Genomic DNA, 19,737 nt, shown 5'->3' on the forward strand with positions numbered 1-19,737 from the left:
TTGAGCAGCCGTACCCCACTAGAGCCGTGTCCTGATATTCTTATCCACCAGTTTCTTCACATAGTCATCCCACGACATGGCAGTGGCAAGAGCTGTGCGTTGAGAGCAGGGGACAGGGGGCTGTGCAGTAAGACCGGGGGAAAGGATGCTCTGGGGACCTGTTGTGTGGTGTTGTGGGAGCAGGACAGTGGGGTGGACAAGCTATGTGGTGAGAGCGAGGGACAGGCGGCTCGGTGCTTTGAAATCGTGCGACCCCACCACCTCTTTCATTTCCCCCCTCTCTCCCCCAACCCCCGTTTCTCTCTCCCTCAACCCCGCTTCTCTCTCTCCCTCAACCCCGCTTCTCTCTCTCCCTCCACCCCGCTTGTCTCTCTCCCTCCACCCCGCTTGTCTCTCTCCCTCAACCCCGCTTGTCTCTCTCCCTCAACCCCGCTTGTCTCTCTCCCTCAACCCCGCTTGTCTCTCTCCCTCAACCACCGCTTGTCGCTCTCCCTCAACCCCCGCTTGACTCTCCCTCAACCCCTACTTGACTCTCCCTTAACCCCCGCTTGTCTCTCCCTCATCCCCGCTTGTCTCACCCTCAACCCCCACTTGTCTCACCCTCAACACCACTTCTATCCCCCACCTGCAATGCCCACAACCCTCCAATCTCACACAATCTCCCCAAAACCCACACAATAATCCCCCCCAATGTCACACCACACAATAATCCCAATCCCACACAATAACGAGTGGTGGGCTAGGGCAGAGGGAGGAGGTGGAGGCTGCAGATAGTTGGAGAAGCCATCGGCACGGGCGCCAGGGAGAGGGCGACCATCACAAGTGTGAGGATTTCTTCCTAATTACCTAATTTAAAAAAATATATGTTGTACAGTGAAAATAAGTGCCCTTTTGTATTCTCCAACGTCTTAGCGTGAAAATACACCGTCTGCCAACTCTGGACGACTCCAACCTCCGGAGGATTTACCACACTCTTATAGCGCTGATGACCTGGGAAAACAAAATGGCGGACGAGCTCGGGAGAAGACAGTAATTGAGTCAGACAACAACCAAGGAAGCTTTGTCAGAAACTGTTCTCTCCTTTATTGAAGGTCTACAGCCGGTTTATATAGCAAACTTGAGCATAGAAAATAACACAGATATGAGAACATACTTCCCCTTTTACTTCACAGTCTGTCTATCTCAGCAAAATGACAGTTAGACAATTTATGGTCTGAGAAAGGGGCTCAATACCGAGTTAGGAGGCCGTTAAGGAAATGGCAGTATATTGTGAAATGCATTGTTGTGTAACTTATGCCCGGTACGGCTGAAGACAAGTTCCTGTTTTCTACAGGGCAAAAATAAGTCTGAATAAGTCTGAACAAACATAGTTCAGCTAAAGATAATTAGGTGACAGGTCAAGACACATTCTCAGACCTGCCTGCACAGCACAATTACATATGGCATGTGATTAGTTCCTGAGACTTAAACGTTAGTACAGAATAGTTATAGAAAAATGGTTATCCAGCAATCAAAATGGAGTCCCCCCTTATATGCACATTTACAATCCCCCCTTTTGTCATCACAAAATGACAATTAACCTCTAGGATATGGGGGTCTCGTATTGGATTTGAATGTTATCATAATCCATCAAAGGTATCTGGACTCTAGTGGCAGTAGGTCCAGAGTTACGTATCATATTTGAGAAACTGTGAATGGGGGCATTAACGTCCAGTGATGCATATGTGTGATCAATGGACTTACCAAAAGGCATAATCATTTTACATAAAGATAAGCACATAAATTTGCAGCATGAAAAAATAATAACTAATACTACGATTATACTAGTGATTACTATCATACAGAGAGACCTTGCTCGAGAACCCCTTGGTGGTAAATGCGTGCTGCCTGGGAGAATGGTAATATGAATGTAGAGGTGTACCTAAGAAGGGTACAGAAAGATCCCTGATATAGGCGCACTGCAGACCGTTATATAATAATGTGGTCAGAGGTGGAATAAATATAAATAATAAAAACAATTTTATTGATCTAATATGTGTAATTAAAAATGATATACAACCATATTTGAGACCCGTGGATGGCCCTATCTGGCTGCAGTTCTCTCCGGGGAGTGGGGGTACACAAAGGAGTGACCACGAGTCTCTGAACCATGACTCTAACACCAATCCTAGACGGTTCTGGAACAACTCCTGGTCCCCCAACTCTATGAGTGGTCTTGTTCGCCCGGAGGTCTCACGTGAAGAGGGGGGTACTGTAAGGAATCCGCTCCTCGGTTTAATGTTTGCCTTAACTTGCAGACCTGTGCAGTCCTGGAACACTTTCCCGGATATTTACTGCAGCCTGGATTCACTCACCAAAGCAATACTGCCACACGCCCCTTCTGCCATTGGTTCTCTGACCTTTAAGTGTTGCCTTCCCATAATGCCCCCTGCCGAGCATAGTCCTTCCTGGATGTCTCTGTGTTCTGCCATAAGCCTTGTCTTGTCTGTCTCCTTGGTTCCTGAGACCGGCTGCTAGTGTCACGCAGCGGTCTGTTCCTGTGCTGAAGCGGAGTACTCTCCTTGTTGTCTTCAGCTCCCTGGTTCCTGTGACCGGCTGCTAGTCTCATGCAGCGGTCAGTTCCTGTTTCCTGTGCTGAAGCTGAGTACTCTCCTTGTTACTTCAGCTCCTTGTTTCCTGTGACCGGCTGCTATATTCATGCAGCGGTCTGTTCCTGGTTTCCTGCACTGAAGCGGAGGTTTCCCTGAGTATCTTCAGCTTCCTGGTTCCTGGGGCCTACTCTTTCCCTAATCTAGAGAGGCCGTGTCCTGGTTCCTGCGCTGAATCGGAGGATTCCCCAGCCCGCTCAGGACTCTTGCGCTGAAGCACTGGTTTACCAGTGCAGCTAGGCGGTGTGCTACTCTGGTCTGTCTACCACCTCCTGAGACCAGTACCATGGGCCATGGTCGCCGCACGCGCAGAGGCCACTCCCGCACTCCTAAGCTGAAGCGGGGCTCTCCTGACTACCTGTTGCCGAACTCCTGCTTGAACAACGTTTACCCTGATGTCTCCAGTCCTGACCCTGGCGTGTCCACCGACGATGCTGTCTTCTCCTATCCTGATCCTGCTACGTACGACTACGAACTGCCAATCCGGATCAGCCTGCGCGGTCTCAGGTCAGTGCTTTTACAACCCCACCTCAGCCACGCGGTCCGACCCAGGTTTGTGGTGAGCACAGTCGTGACAGTATGCTCGGCCCCAGAAACTCGGACCGCCCTGTGGTGAGGGTTGGTATGTTTCTGAATGAAATCCTGTCCCGGCCTGTAGACCAGTCCCAGTTTGAAAACCAGTATCTGTGCGAAATACTACCCCTGATTGAAGATCAGATTATGTATGAAGGTTTAACCCCGTTGCAAAGACAATGCCGTAACGATCTCATTAGTAAGGCTTATTGCCTCAAGGACTTAAAACAGTCTCTGGCCGATTATGTTTGCTCCTCTGGTTCCCCTTTAACCTGGGATAATGTGCACCCTATCAAACTTGCTATCGCCCGAAATGCACTCCTTGCCTTGGCCTTATCATTGGACATTCACCTAGTACAACAGGACCCTCTCTTCATGGTGGTTCATGCTCAAGACACACTCCGTGTACTTTCCCTGACTTTGGACATTTGCATAAAGGAACAGGACCCTCTCCTCGCCAGCTACGCTGCCGCTTGGCAGTCCACCTGTGCTGCCAGTCCTGTCGCTAAACCTGGGGACGTATCTCCCTCTCCAGGAAATGACCAAACTGACCCACTATCACTGCCCCCTAACATAGATGCTGCCACGGTCCCTAGCCCTGATGGTACACCCGGGTACTCTGACACTAATGATACGTCTACGTTAACCCCTGCTGATCAGTCCTGTGAGGTTCCCCTGGAGTATACGTATATTTCTCTAGCCAACACTAAGGCTCTAGTATCCGAGAACAAGTCCCTTTTTCCCTCTATTCCTAACTCTGAATCTCCCTTTTCAGCCCTCGAAGTTTTTCCTGCTTTAACCCCTGCTAGGCAGTTCTGCATGCCTTCCCTGTCAGGGAACAAATCCCTCCTACCTCCACGTACTCAGCTTCAATTTCTAAGTTCTGTTCCCAGGGTCATTCCTGTATTAAACCCTGTGGGGCAGCTCTCTGAGTCCCCTTTTGTAACCCCCTGTTCTCCGCCAGCCATGGTCACGTCCCTAGCTCCAGAGGAAGAATCCCTTGTCTCACCTATTACAGAGGAAAAACTCTCTATGTTCTACTTTCAGGTATTATCTGCTTTAACTCCTGTAAATTCTTGCTGCCTCCAAGCTAATGCCTTCGTTCTAGCCTCAGAGAATGTGTCCCCAAGTCCTATAGCAGAGGTTGCATTAAATGACTTATCCAAGGTTGCTGAATCCTTAGTTAGTTTTTGCTATAAAACCCCTGCTTCAGCTCAAGTTTCAGCTGCTGTGCCCCCTGAAACTTCGGCTAAAGTTCAGATTCCAGTTAAATGTATTCAGTTACCAAGTTTTTCCCTAAGCTTGGTCGCAGAGTTCCCATTTCCAGGTACTTCGCTGAACCAGTCTGTCACCCAGAGAGCGATGATCCCTGCTTCAGCACATAGTCCCCACGTCGTGGAATCTGCAGTCATTTCTGGTTTCCCAGACACTCCTTACCAAATACCCACTTCAGAGACCAGTACAGTAATGATTACCCCCCCGTGTACTGTCTGTGTTCTCCCCTTCTCAAAGCTTAGGGTTAAAACCGTACAGTGGTCAGTATGCCCCTCCTGGGGTTCATGTTGTGTTCCCAGGAATGTTTGCTGACACACTGTTTTCACTTAAAAGCGACGCTTTTTCATATGTGCTAGCTAGAAGCCTGCACACAGTTTCCCCTCTCTCTGAAATTTGCCTTGTCGGCCCTGATACTCGGAGAGGTAAAAACCTCCCTTCAGATTCAGAATCTCTTTCTATAGAGGTCGTCCTTGCTGTTAGTTTCCCTGATTTCTCTGCCCATGCAAACCCTCAAGGGATCAGCATATCGGTTGTTACCCCCTTAGTACAGTCTGAGACCACCCTGCTTATATTACAAGTCCTGGTGTTTAAATCTGAGCTATTTAGTTTTACTGCTCTTGCTAAACCTCAGTCCCTCAGCACTGCAGCTAAACGTGCTCCAGCAACCGTTGGGTTACTCGGGGAAAAAATTTAAATTCCTGTCCTAAAGGGTACTTTCTCACACATGTCCAGCAAACATAGAACCTCAGTGATTGATTCTAAGTCACATCACTATATCTGATGTTCTCACTAGTCAAACCCTGACACCCTCACCACTGGCTAGGAGTCCCGTTATCAGAATTTTTGCACTAGTAAACACGCCTAAATCTGTTTTTGTCATGACAAGCACCCCTGTTGTTAGGGCCCTTGCAGTTTTGGATAAGACTCCTTTTACTTCAAAGGTTTCTGCTATTAAGAGTTTCCACGGTTCCAACTTACCGCTTATTGTCTCTTTAACTCCCATCATTACTCTCCCATTACCAGTAACTGATTCCCAGGCACCAGCTCCTGACGCTAGTTCTCCTATCGGTACCCCTGCTTTGCGAGATGTTTCTGTTATGGATTCCGAGCCTCCAGCTCCGGAGTCAATTTCTTTACTCGCTGCTGTTTTTGTAGTCTCTCAGGTCCCTGTCACTAAAGTACAGACTTCAGCTTCTGAGGTTAGCTCCCCTCCCTCCGCTACCCTTGCTCTGCCTGATTCTCAAGTTTCTGATATTAGAGCCCCAAAGCCTATTCCTACTCCCCAGACAATACTATCTCCCACTGAGGGTTCCCCAGTATTTGAGAGCTCCACTGCTGAGTGCTTCTCTGCCTCTGTGAAACGATGTTTTTCACACTCGGAACCTTCTGTTGCCCCTGTTATTTCCTTTGAGTTGGAAATACTCTGTACGTACCCCAAGATTTCGGTCTCTATGTCTGGTTTACTGCTTGCCTTGTCACCTTCCATACCAATACTGGGAAATGCTCCCACCCACCCTATACCCTCGCTGACCACTACCTGGGAGACCTCTGGAGGAGAAGTCCCTCTCAAATTCCTACATGCAGAGGTCAGCCAAGACCTTGTCTGTCCCGAAGGTCGCCTGGGTATATTCGATCAACTATCAAGGCCGCTTATCCTAAATTCTGGTCCCATTACTAAAGACTGGGCTCCCAGTGGGGGTTCTTCTGCCGTTTCTGCTCCGGAACCCTCTGGTTCTTCACAGCCTTGGATTCCCAAGCCATTTCGCGGGGCGAGCCAGGTACCAATGATATCTCTACCACCACTTTCATATCCTAGAACAGTACTCACCAAGGAACTGCTCGTTTACGGATACCCTTTCCGCCTAAAAAACTTTAGGAACAACTCGATGTCCCCGAGACCCGTGGATGGCCCTATCTGGCCGCAGTTCTCTCCGGGGAGTGGGGGTACACAAAGGAGTGACCACGAGTCTCTGAACCATGACTCTAACACCAATCCTAGACGGTTCTGGAACAACTCCTGGTCCCCCAACTCTATGAGTGGTCTTGTTCGCCCGGAGGTCTCACGTGAAGAGGGGGGTACTGTAAGGAATCCGCTCCTCGGTTTAATGTTTGCCTTAACTTGCAGACCTGTGCAGTCCTGGAACACTTTCCCGGATATTTACTGCAGCCTGGATTCACTCACCAAAGCAATACTGCCACACGCCCCTTCTGCCATTGGTTCTCTGACCTTTAAGTGTTGCTTTCCCATAATGCCCCCTGCCGAGCATAGTCCTTCCTGGATGTCTCTGTGTTCTGCCATAAGCCTTGTCTTGTCTGTCTCCTTGGTTCCTGAGACCGGCTGCTAGTGTCACGCAGCGGTCTGTTCCTGTGCTGAAGCGGAGTACTCTCCTTGTTGTCTTCAGCTCCCTGGTTCCTGTGACCGGCTGCTAGTCTCATGCAGCGGTCAGTTCCTGTTTCCTGTGCTGAAGCTGAGTACTCTCCTTGTTACTTCAGCTCCTTGTTTCCTGTGACCGGCTGCTATATTCATGCAGCGGTCTGTTCCTGGTTTCCTGCACTGAAGCGGAGGTTTCCCTGAGTATCTTCAGCTTCCTGGTTCCTGGGGCCTACTCTTTCCCTAATCTAGAGAGGCCGTGTCCTGGTTCCTGCGCTGAATCGGAGGATTCCCCAGCCCGCTCAGGACTCTTGCGCTGAAGCACTGGTTTACCAGTGCAGCTAGGCGGTGTGCTACTCTGGTCTGTCTACCACCTCCTGAGACCAGTACCATGGGCCATGGTCGCCGCACGCGCAGAGGCCACTCCCGCACTCCTAAGCTGAAGCGGGGCTCTCCTGACTACCTGTTGCCGAACTCCTGCTTGAACAACGTTTACCCTGATGTCTCCAGTCCTGACCCTGGCGTGTCCACCGACGATGCTGTCTTCTCCTATCCTGATCCTGCTACGTACGACTACGAACTGCGCAATCCGGATCAGCCTGCGCGGTCTCAGGTCGGTGCTTTTACAACCCCACCTCAGCCACGCGGTCCGACCCAGGTTTGTGGCGAGCACAGTCGTGACAAAATGGTCTGTTAGAGCTAGGACACAGTTACCAATTGGTTTTAAGAGGGAATACCGGTAGGAGGTAGGGTTGATTCAAATGTAGTTTGTAGTCCCTAAATGTTACTCTTACTGCTGTAACACTGTCAATTTGCAGTAGGTATATTTATAAATAGCCCTTGTTGTGTACTCTATTGAGTCAGTCTGACTGCGCTTGCCATCTGGTTTAAATGCAAGTCTCCTGTTTATTAGTATCAGGAAAACAAGTGTGTATACAGATACACTTCCGGCAGATATTTTGACTCCTTTTAAAGGTATATTTCGTGAAAATTGTCTGCGCATGCTCCGTGGTTAGTGCACTATTATCTTGTTTACCAATACTCCAAACATGACGGAGTGTGTGGTCTTATGAGGATATACGCCAGATCTTGCTAAAGTTAGAAAGTCTCCCCAGTATAGCGTAGTGGGCGGAGCAAAAACGTGACACGCTAGTAGAGCTTACGTGATGTTTCTCTAAGAATGTAATGTCAGTCTTAAAGCTAGTATAAACCTTCAGTGGGTGAAGTCTGCTTAGGGCTATTTCCCTTGAGTCTTAATAAGTAAACTTCGTGGAAAACTTCTAACTGCGCATGCTCCGTAGTTAGTACACAGTGAACCTGTTGATCAATACTGAGGATTTAGCGAAGGTAGGGGTCAGGGTAAGTAAACTTTAGGTATATTGTGTAGACTAATGAGTGTTTTACGCCAGGTGATACTGACGCTAGATAACTCCCAAATGTAACGTATTAGGCTAAACCAACGTGACAAGCTGATTAAGCTTACGTGGTATTTTGCTACTCTAAGAATCTTGTTGACCTCAGAGCTAGTATAACCCTTCAGTGGGTAGAGACTGCTTAGGGGTGTTTCCCTTCAGCCTTAAATGAAGCAGGTCTGCTGTCTGCTACGAACACATTGGTCTGCCATGTAGTCTCTAAGATACCATGCACGAATCGAAACCATGACCCTTCATACAATGTTAGGGATTCTCTACCGCTACACCATAGGATTGGTGTGATGTCATTGGACTCTATTGGATGTGATGTCTATTGGACTCTTCAGTAATGTGTACTAGAAGTTACGTTTGATAACAGAGTATATGACATCACACCAACTGTATGGTGCAGTGGTAGAGAATCCCTAATAGTGTTTGAAGGGTCATGGCTTTGATTCCTGCATGGAATTAACTTGTACTGCACAGTAATGCCTTTCAGTACTGTGCACTAGAAATTTAGTTTGATAATAGAGTCAATTGCATCACACCAATCCTATTGTGCAGCAGGTAAAGAATAGACCAGGGACCAGGGTAATGCAGTTAATGTGGTCTACTTAGATTTTGCAAAGGCTTTTGTACAGTTCCACACAAGAGGTTGGTGTACAAAATAAAGCAAAATTGGACTTTGTAAAAATATGCACCTGGATTGAAAACTGCTTGAAGGATAGACAACAAAGGGTTGTCATAAACAACTTTTTTAGGTTGGGCAAAGGTCATGAGTGGAGTACCTCAGGGATCGGTACTGGGACCCCTGCTTTTTAACTTGTTTATTAATGACCTTGAGGTTGGCAATGACATTGAGGTTGGCATCAAGCGCAAAGTCTCCATCTTTGCTGATACGAAATTGTATAAGGAAGTAGAATCAGAGCAGGATGTAATTTCTTTCAAGAAGGACATGGAGAGACTGGAAACGTGGGCAGGTAAATGGCAGATGAGGTTTAATACAGATAAGTGTAAGGTTATGCATTTGGGAAGCAAGAATAAACAGGCGACTTGCAAAGTAAATGGGGATAAACTGGGGGAATCCTTGATGGAGAAGAATTTAGGAGTGCTGGTAGACGGCAGGTTTCGCAATAGTGCCCCAAATCATGCAGTAGCTGCAAATGCAAACTAGATCTTATCTTGCATTAAATGGGCAATGGATGGAAGGGAAGTAAACATAATTATGCCTCTTTACAAAGCATTAGTAAGACCACACCTTGAATATGGAGTACAATTTTAGGCACCACTCCTTAGAAAATACATTATGGAACTAGAGAGAGATTGCAGAGAAGAGACACCAAATTAATAAAGGGGGTGGACAATGTAACTTCTGAGGAGAGGCTAGCTAAATTAGATTTATTTTCATTAGAAAAGAGGCGTCTAAGAGGGGATATGATAACAATATACAAATATATTCGGGGACAGTACAAGGAGCTTTCAAAAGAACTACTGATTTCAAGGGCAGTATAAAGGGCTCGGATCATCCCATAAGGTTGGAGGAAAGGAGATTTCACCAGCAACAAAGGATAGGGTTCTTCACAGTAAGGGCAGTTAAAATGTGGAATTCATTACCTATGGAGACTGTGATGGCAGATACAATAGATTTTGTTCAAAAAAAGGTTGGACGTGTATTTAGAAAGGAAAGGTATACAGGTATATACCAAATAGGTAAACATGGGAAGGATGTTGATCCAGGGAGTAACCAAATTGCCAATTCTTGGAGTCAGGAAGGAATTTATTCTTCCCCTTATGAGATAGCACTGAGGTTTTTTGTTTGCTTTCCTCTGGATCAATACATAAGTATAGATATAGGATAAAGTATCTGTATCTGTTGTCTAAATTTAGCATAGATTGAACTTGATGGATGCAAGTCTTAACCTCATCTACTGTGTAACTATGAAATTATGTAACAGACACTCTCCCACACACACACACGCAGACACGGACACCTGGTGAGGGTGTGCGGAGCAGCGTGCGTGAGGTGTTGCGTTCAGGATCAGACGGAGTGACAGCGTGCCACTTTGGAATGTGGCACGGTGACTGCTGTGCCGGGAGGTTAGCCAGTCTGACAAAAAGGAAGTCGTGAAACCCCGCGGAGAGGCCTTTGACCGCCACGTATTTCCCAGCTGCTGCTCGCTGACGTAGCTGACAGGTCCCAGGGATAGGTGCCGGGGAGGACAGAGACTGAGGAAGGGTGACAGCGGGTATATCTGCATATCCGATCCATGCCAAGCCTATCCGGTGAGAATGTGTGGGGTGTGTGAGGGGTCTGTACACCAGCTCCCACTTCCAGGCCAGTGTGCACGCACCCTCCTCTCCGACCGGATCATGCTGCAGGGTGGCCATCGGACGCCACGTAGCATCCCGTCGTCATGGCAATTCAGCGTCATTTGATGCCGCACAGCCATTTTGATGGGAGCTGGAGGTGAAGACAAAACTTGCTGAAGAATGCCGAGAACGCTGTACCACGCCGCTGCATCCGCCGCCGGTAAGAGACCCACCAGCAGGCCACATGCAGCGAGCGGCCAAGTGCATGTCTCGAGCCCTGCTGATGACACACAAACTTACTTTTCTTCCCCTGACCTTACACCTGCTGTACAGACTAAAGTTTCTGAATGTCTCTCTGCTATATCATCCTGGATGGCCCTCCGCCGACTTAAACTTAACAAGGTAAAAACAGAGCTCCTCATACTTCCCAAACCTACTACCACCTTCTACATTACTGTTGGAAGTACTCTCTACCCCTTTTGTATCTAAAGCCCTGTCCTGCTTCAAACCTTTCTCCTGGACTGCCCCACACCTCTGGAATGCCCTTCCCCTCAATATCCAACTAGCGCCCTCTCTATCCACCTTTAATACCCACCTCAAAACACACCTGCTTAAGGAGGCATATGAGTAGCTCCACGGCTGATAATTAACACCACATACATAAACCATGGCCTTTTGCAGACGCACTTACCAGAACGCCCTCCTATTCTTTCTGTATGTTCCTACTACCAACCGATTGTAAGCTCTTCGGAGCAGGGACTCCTTTTCCTAAATGGTACTTTTATGTCTTAAACACTTCTTCTCTTTATGTGTTATTTATATTACAGCTCAACCTCGTTATAACGCGAATCCGCTTATAACGCGATGCAAACATGGCTCCCAATTTTCGTATTTATGAATACTTTATAACACTATTATTGGTATCTTAAATACTTTATTGTACAATGCATGCAAGCGTACATTATTTCTAATGCGATCCGCTTATAATGCAATGTGATTCTTTGGACCCCAAGCACAGTGTTATAAGGGGGTTGAGCTGTATTTGTTATTTATAATATTGTTACATGTATTACTGCTGTGAAGCGCTATGTACTTTAATGGTGCTATACTGTATAAATAAAGACATACATACATTTGTCTGTCAGTGTAGTAAGAAATCTGCCCTTAGATTCAGTGTTCTTTTGGGGGATTGTTTTTTTTTAATTCTTGTACACATTTCTTGTAACATTTACTCTGTTTTGGAATATTCTTGTAGAAGCCAAGAAATTGGGAGCCTTTACTACATCCGAGTATAAGTTCCTTAACTTAGAGCATCCGAGGACCCCATCTTCTGCCACCTCCCAAAGATGCACAAATGCCTGACAAATCCTACATGTAGGCCCATTGTGTCTGGGGTGGAGTCGATGATGTCCAGCATGTTGAAATATGTGGACCATTTCTTGCAGCCATATGTCATCAAGCTCGGGTCATACCCGAGGGACATGCTGCATGTCATAGACCACCTCAGGAATTCAGTGGAAACACTCATATACAGTGGTCAACAAATCACCCAAAAATCTACTCGCCGAACAAAAAATCTACTCGCCACCTAGTCCCGCCCCCAACCCTGCCCTAGTCCCGCCCCGCTTTAAAAAAATAAAATAAAATAAATTGAATAAATTCCTAGTAAGAACAACATTCGTTTTTGACATTAATTTATTTATTGTATTACATTATACTACAATTAGTCCTTGTTACGTGTGTGTGTGTGATCTTACCTGATCCACAGTCCAGGTACCTCATTTCCGCAATGTTATATGTTGGAGGTGAGGTGTTTCTTACCTGTCTTCTGGGTTAGGGGGGATTCCGATGTCTCCTGTGTGAAGCTTGAGTCAGATCTGGAAGTAAGCAGTATAGGTTATTTCGGTGTAGGTATAGGGCAGTTAAGATATATAGGGTAAGTAAGATATCCAGGTCCAGAGTGTGAGAGAGAGACAGAGTGGGTGAGAGAGAGCGACACACAGAGAGAGAGAGCGACACAGAGAGAGCGACAGAGAGAAAGAGCGACACACAGAGAGAGAGAGTGACACATACAGAGAGAGAGTGACACATACAGAGAGAGAGCGACACATACAGAGAGAGAGCTACACACACAGAGAGAGAGAGCGACACACACAGAGAGAGAGCGACACACAGAGAGAGAGAGAGAGCGACACACAGAGAGAGAGAGAGAGCGACACACACAGAGAGAGCGACACACACAGAGAGAGTGAGCGGCACACACACACACACAGAGAGGGTAAGAGAGAGACCAAGTCAGTCATCTCACACACACACACACACACACACTCACACACACACAGACACTGACAGACACACACACACACACACACACACACTGACAGACAGACACACAGACACACACACACACTCTGACAGACAGACGCACACACTACCAGAAACGGCGCCGGGAGTCCCGCTCACCATCGGAGGTATGTTGGAGTCATCGGGGGCTGCGGGCGACATCGGGAGCTTGCGGGAGACATCGGAGGTTTGAGGGGGCCAGCGGGTGCATACGGCGGCCAATGGGGATATGCGGGGGCCTGCGGTGGCAATTGGGGGTATGCAGCGACCATTTGGGGATATGTGGGGGCCTGAGGGGGTAAGCGGGGGGCATTGGGAGGTATGCGGGGGCCATTGGGGTAAGCGGGGGGCATTGGGAGGTATGCAGGGGCCATTGGGGATATGCAGGGGCCTGCGGCGACAATTGGGGGTATGCTGCGACCATTTGGGGGTATGTGGGGGCCTGAGGGGGTAAGCGGGGGGCATTGGGAGGTATGCGGGGGCCATTGGGGGTAAGCGGGGGGCATTGGTAGGTATGCAGGGGCCATTGGGGATATGCTGGGGCCATTGGGGATATGCGGGGGCCTGCGGAGCCACTCTCTGGCTGCTATGGTGAGGAGAAACGTGCTCAGAGTGGCGGGGGAGGAGGGAGAGAGGGCACTGCTCAGGGAGCCGGAGGCGGGGTAAGCTCCTACAGCAACATGAACCCGCCTCCGGCTTTTTTTTTTTTCCTCCAGCGCGAGCGGGGGAAATTAAACAGCAGCGCGAGCAGGGAAAAATGTAAAAAAAAAAAACACGTGTGATGCTTGGGCCAATAGGAGCTCGCCACGGTGTTAAATCCACTCGCCTGGGGCGTGCAGATGTATAGGTTTGTCGAACACTGCTCATATATATGGGTCACCTGGGATGTTATGTCGCTATATACCTGCGTAAACCATCAGAAAGCCATCAATGCGGTTAAACACTTCCTGGAGCAGGATTTCTACCTACATCCCACATGGGACTACTTCTTAAAGGGACAACTATTAGTCCAAAAATTTTGGGAGGCGGGTTATGATAGGCCAATGGTCACCAGGGCATTTGAACAGACAAGGAGAGAGGACAGACAGGTTCTACTAGATCTAAAACCAAGTCTATATTGGGTTCTAGACAGTTGATGGACAGCCCACTCAATTCCAATCAGGGAGATTTCCAGAGGTTTATAACTCAATATAATCAAGCAGCCCCTTCTATCAAAGGGGTCCTCAGGAAACATTGGGGTATACTCCTGAGTGACTCTATTGACAAAGTTGAGACATTAGGGGGTCTGACGTAAACAGCATTAGGGTCAAAGCAGCCATTTTGTTTGACTACTTTTGTCAGCCATCTTGTCATTGTTCTAGTCCTTGTCTGTCATTTATGTTGTAATGTGCTGTGTTTGTGTCATCCATTTTGTCTTTTGTCTGTATGAAAGCTGCATGAAAGTTATAGTGGGTTAAAAGATGTTTCGCTCGCAATGTTTACGGATACCAGCCCTGGCCAGCTCAGCTGCAGAAGGAGGGAGGGGGCATACAGCCTTGAGCAGTGAGATTAGAATTAGAGAAGATTTCTCACATTTAAGTGCCAGGTGAAGTCTTGATAAGTGAGATCAGAATCAGAACCGACTTCTCAGCATTCGAGTGTCTGGTGGAATCAGAGATAGCAATCATTTCTCACATTCAACCCCTTAAATAATGTATGTATCATTTCATTTTTGTTATGTATTACAAACTCACATCAGTTTTAGTATTGTTATGTATTACAAAATGATGTAATATTTAGTGACGCGCAAGCCCCCCCATAAAGGGGGGGTAGCTTTAGTTTTAGGGTATAAATGTATCTCATACCGTATTATCTGTGAGAGAGCTTTTGTTTTGAAGCGGTCTCCGCTGTGTGCACCTGAAATAAACTAATTTGATAACTGAATTTTTGTTGTAACATTTTTACAGCTTTCACACTATACTGGGTCCCACTTTACCACTAGTGGCCCCTGTAGTATATAGGAAGACGAGGATGGATTGTGGAATGGGTGGCTCGTCCTCCAGCAATTCTATCTGGGCAGGAATCGGTGCCTCACTTGTAAACACCTGGTTGCGTCAGATTCTTTCGTGTCTTTTTTGTTCAGTTCCTCATACAAAGTCATGGGTCTGATTTACTCTCTGAACCATGTATGTGGTCTACATGATATTCTGTTCATGTGAGCAACAATATGTGGGCCATACGACCCTCAGTACCAAGTTTCTCAAACACCGGTGCAACGTTATTCATTGTAAAGTTGTGCAGTCTATCTAGACATTTCATGCACAAACATCATAAGGATCCAGCCTCACTGACCATCATTGGAAATTCACTTTTTGAATTTCACTAATAATTTTGCAAGTGTATTTTAATTTATATTAGTGTTGCTGAACTCATTTCTGGAGGAAGAACTGTGTGTGCTCACCGCATGATCGGAAGCGGATGCACGTCACCAGACGGACTGGGAAGCAGTGTTCCCGATACTAGCTTTTACCTGGCAGCCAAGGAATGGTCCTATGTGTACCAAATGCTTTTTATTCAGCTACATTTGTGAGTATTTTGGAGTTCTGTGGAGCCAATAAATTGTTAAAATTTACAGAATCACGCTATGGGGCCTGTCGCTCCGGTACAAACACAAGCTGAATGACGTCACGTTCGCTATCTCGCGAGACCTGAGGGGCAACACAGGAGAACTGGAAGGCAGCTGCAGACGGATCTGTTACAGCACGAAGAACCTTGGCGTTCCACGTGATGACGGGGCAGACCGTCACATAGAACAGCAGGAAGGAGAGGATTTTTTGTATCCTACATGCCTAAATCATCTGCTACTTTGTAAGTACTGTAGCTTTCTACTTTTGCGCAGTACAAAATACAAAACGTACTTTCATTTCAGAGATTTCATCCAAAAGATATCAGCCATTGTTTCCTGTCTACATTATGCTCTATTTAATTGTCATATAGCAATATTTGTGCCTGTGTTTCTTTTTCTTCATATAATATATATATATATATACACAAATATGTGTATCAGTACCGTGTTAGCCGAGCTTCAATAATCAAAAATGAATAGACGATACCGTTCTGTGGCTAACGAAATGCTTTTATTTGTGCAAGCTTTCGAGATACACTCATCTCTTCTTCCGGCGGTGTAGCACCATTTTGTTTTCCTAGCATAGGATGGTAGGGAGAACAATTGGAGATAAATATTTCGGGAACCAGGGGGTCCCCAAACCTGAAATTAGGGAGAACCACACCTTCACAAAAATTCTAGCAGAATTTATAAATTGCTTTGTATTTTTCTTCTGTAGAAAACCTCTATTGGCAAGTAATGTTAGTTTACAAGCTTTATAATGTCCCTGATCGAGAAGCCTTTTATAGAACTTAAAAGCTTGTTCTTTATAATATGCTATATTGGTACAGTTCCTGCTCAAGCAAACAAACCTTTTATACAACTTCTAGGTTGGTTCTTTATAATATATACTATATCTGTACAGTTTCTGTTTCTATTAACTTCAAGTGGGTGAGACCTTTGAAAGTCTAGCAATGCATTACAATCAATATTTAATAACTCCTTGCTCTGCACTATAGAGGTGTAAATCTAGGACATCTATATTGAATCCACAGCAAGTATGTTAATGACATTCATGATGGTCATTAAAATAGAGCCAGTGAAAAGGTGAACTCCAGAGAACTGTTAATATGTGCAAGAACTTTGGCAAACCTGCACCAATCTAAAACAATTGCAAACATTATAAGCACATCAACATATCTGGCTAATATTTTTATTTTACTTTTCAGGTGATTTGTGGCACTGTAAAACATACTGGTCTAGATCAATGCAACCAAAGTGTTATTTTTCGTCTATTTGGCAGTACGTTTATTTATTTATTTTAATTGTAAACCAAAACAAAATCCAGCCTTTCACTATAAAAACCTCCTCCTCTCTCCATCTCTAAGAATTTGTCTGTAACCATATTTCTATTTAGATGTTGCATTTTATATAGTGACCATACAGCACCACTTAGACGTTGATGATGTTTAAGACCTGTACCGAATCTCTCATGAGTCTAGAAATTTTGAGAAAACAGCTAGTAAATGAATATAATCCCAAATAAGTGGGTCTTACATGTGGTAATTTAGAATTTTGAATCTACAGTATGGCACAAAAATACCAAATAGATATTTAGGGTATGGAGGGAAGATAGCCATCCCAGCAAATTAGAACATCTGTGGAGAAAATAAAAACATACCTGTCTGATGATTTTGCCCATGATGGTCCATAACGTCTGCCCTTCATTTCTCAAATTGCTATTAACATTTTGCAGATCATCTAAGGCTTCACAAAGCTAGAAAAGTTAATAAAAATTAGAATACATGTGCCACCTCCCTTAAACTGGGTTTCACTATGCGCAGATGTGCAGTATAATCAATCGAATATTAACTGCCATTGATCTTAATGGCAGATGACGCCGGATCGAAATGTGATACCCTGCATTGGTGCTTAGTAAATCTCTTCCTTTGTGTTCAGATCAATATAAAATAAATGGTATTTGGTGACTGACAATGGAAAGTAGTTTACAATTCAATGTGATTACACACACAGCAGTCTGGTGTAAGAAACTTGGTTTTAAGCAAAAAAAAATAAGGGTTTAAAACACAAAACCATCAGTGTGCCCTATAAAAAAAACAAAAAAAACAGCAGCATTACCAGGTGTTGCTTGGGAGAGGGGGGTGTCTAACGTAGGGAGAATTCAAGGTAATTCTTGAAGTTCTGGCAACACAACAACTGTTTGACCCCTACATACCTCCCCAAACCTGTCTGGACCCTGCTCTTAGCCTCCCCCAACCCCTCTATAACAACCACCCCTCTCCTTCCTCGCTGTCCTGGGATGCCAGTCTTTGCCGCCTCCTATCTGCCATACACAAGTCAGCCACTAGGTTGTTGTACCTGGTAGGCTATATATCTGGCACAGGACATCAAACTGGTGACATCGTAATGAGATGCAGACATCTTGTACAGCTGAACCTTTCTACAGAAACATACCTATATATATATATACATATGTATGCTAAACATACTAAAACCCCACCTACGCTCTTCCATTTGATCCTATTAGATAGCTTGACAAGTTTGGTGGCTCTATGATTAAGTGTGTGGATTTGTATAGCCGGACAAACAAACAAACTTTCTGAATTAACGTATAGATTAATCAAGAGCACATTGTTTACTACCTCTAATCAGTTTCCACGTTCAATAGAAAATGCCAATTTTTTTTGTATAACTATCCTTAAAGTTAAATCACAGTACACAATTAACCCTTTTGGACCCTGTATTTTAGAAGTCACAAAAAAAACTGACTTGCTATGGTTACCAAAATTAAAGATAAAGAATTGCTAATGTACTACAGTACACACCTTGTTATATTCAATGTGAAGTTTTTCTTGCTCATTTTCTAGTTTATCCTTAATATTCTTCTGCTCAGACATATTTTCTTGCAACTGAACCATACGCATGTTTCTTTCTAATTAAAAGAAGGCAAGGTAATAAGTCAATTATAAAGTGTTATTGCTGTTAGCTACATGTACACATCACATGGCTCATCCCTAACCTGTCAAAATAGAAATAATTCCCTTTTAAACACTCAAAGGGCACATTTTGTTTCGCCTAAAATATCGCCTAAAATATCCCTAACATTTATACAATTATCTAGGCCTCTATATAAACATATTGCTTTTCTCAATTACAAATTTAAAGTGCAATGTGGAACAAAATTGTTGGACAATCCCGCAAGTCCATAGCACCAAATAATTAGAAGTTGCTCAGCATGTTAGGGCACTAAGTACCACTGTGAGCAAATTCTTATTCAACCTCGTAAAATTCTGTGTTAAACAAAAGATATAATTCTACTCCAAAAATGAAATCGATTTTGGCAAATGATAATTTTAGTAAAACTGTCTGCAGATGCCCCACACTAACACAAGTAGACAAACTGGAATTGATATTTAATTCTTTACCAAGGTAATAGTTAACAAAGTCAGCAGTCAGAGCAGGTTGCTTGTGTTTTCTTCTTCCGTCCACACTGGAACTCGTGTCAGAATTATCGACAGGGAAAATGTCTGTGCTTATCCCCATTAGTTCAGCTTTGCGCATTAGTTTACGTATTGCTGATGCACTGCTGGTGAGTGGCCGGGGTAGTTTCTCCCTTGGGACCCATGCTTGAGGTCTTGTATTGCGAGCTAGCTCAGACTTCACACGATACTGCTGTAACCTCGCACTGATGCGAGCCTAAAAGAAAAAAATAAAAATAAATATAGATTATATATATATATATATATATGACAGTGGTTGACAAATCACCAAAAAATCTACTCGCCACACAAAAAAATCTATTCGCCACCTAGTACCAAACGTGTGCTGCTTGGGCCAATATTTACTCGCCCGGGGGTAAATCCACTCGCCCGGGGCGAGCAAATGTATAGGTTTGTCGAACACTGTATATAGATATATATACACACACACACACACACAGTATTGCACTGCTGGTGAGTGGCCGGTAGTAGTTTCTCAATTGGAACCCATGAATATATACATATCTGCACGCACACTTTAGTTGTATTGTTCTTTAAATCACAAATGATAAAGAGGACAAAAAATAACTTGACCATAAACTGAAGTTTGAGGGACATCTAAGACACTGTGACTTAAACTGCTTACATTTCCTTTGTGATCTACTTACAGAATGACCACGTCGTCTATAGGCACCAGGCAATTGAAGAACAGAACACCATA

At 45.2% G+C, this 19,737-nt stretch overlaps 1 protein-coding gene across 27 annotated transcripts in view; it reads right to left on the bottom strand.

The window, feature by feature from the left end:
• PHF14 (PHD finger protein 14) overlaps positions 1 to 19,737 on the bottom strand; it is a 416,918-nt gene that overhangs the window by 316,552 nt on the left and 80,629 nt on the right. For all 27 annotated transcript variants that reach the window (XR_012799268.1, XR_012799269.1, XR_012799271.1 and 24 more), the window contains 3 exons: positions 18,963 to 19,233; positions 18,363 to 18,469; positions 17,198 to 17,293 (listed from right to left, as the gene is read on the bottom strand). Coding sequence is in view for 22 of the 27 variants with exons in the window: in XM_075587256.1 (XP_075443371.1) it covers positions 17,198 to 17,293; positions 18,363 to 18,469; positions 18,963 to 19,233 (474 nt within the window). In the remaining 5 variants the exon portion in view is untranslated. The remainder of the gene's footprint in view (positions 1 to 17,197; positions 17,294 to 18,362; positions 18,470 to 18,962; positions 19,234 to 19,737) is intronic.

The sequence above is a fragment of the Ascaphus truei genome, chromosome 2 (genome assembly GCF_040206685.1).
Source record: "Ascaphus truei isolate aAscTru1 chromosome 2, aAscTru1.hap1, whole genome shotgun sequence".
Classification (NCBI taxonomy): domain Eukaryota; kingdom Metazoa; phylum Chordata; class Amphibia; order Anura; family Ascaphidae; genus Ascaphus; species Ascaphus truei.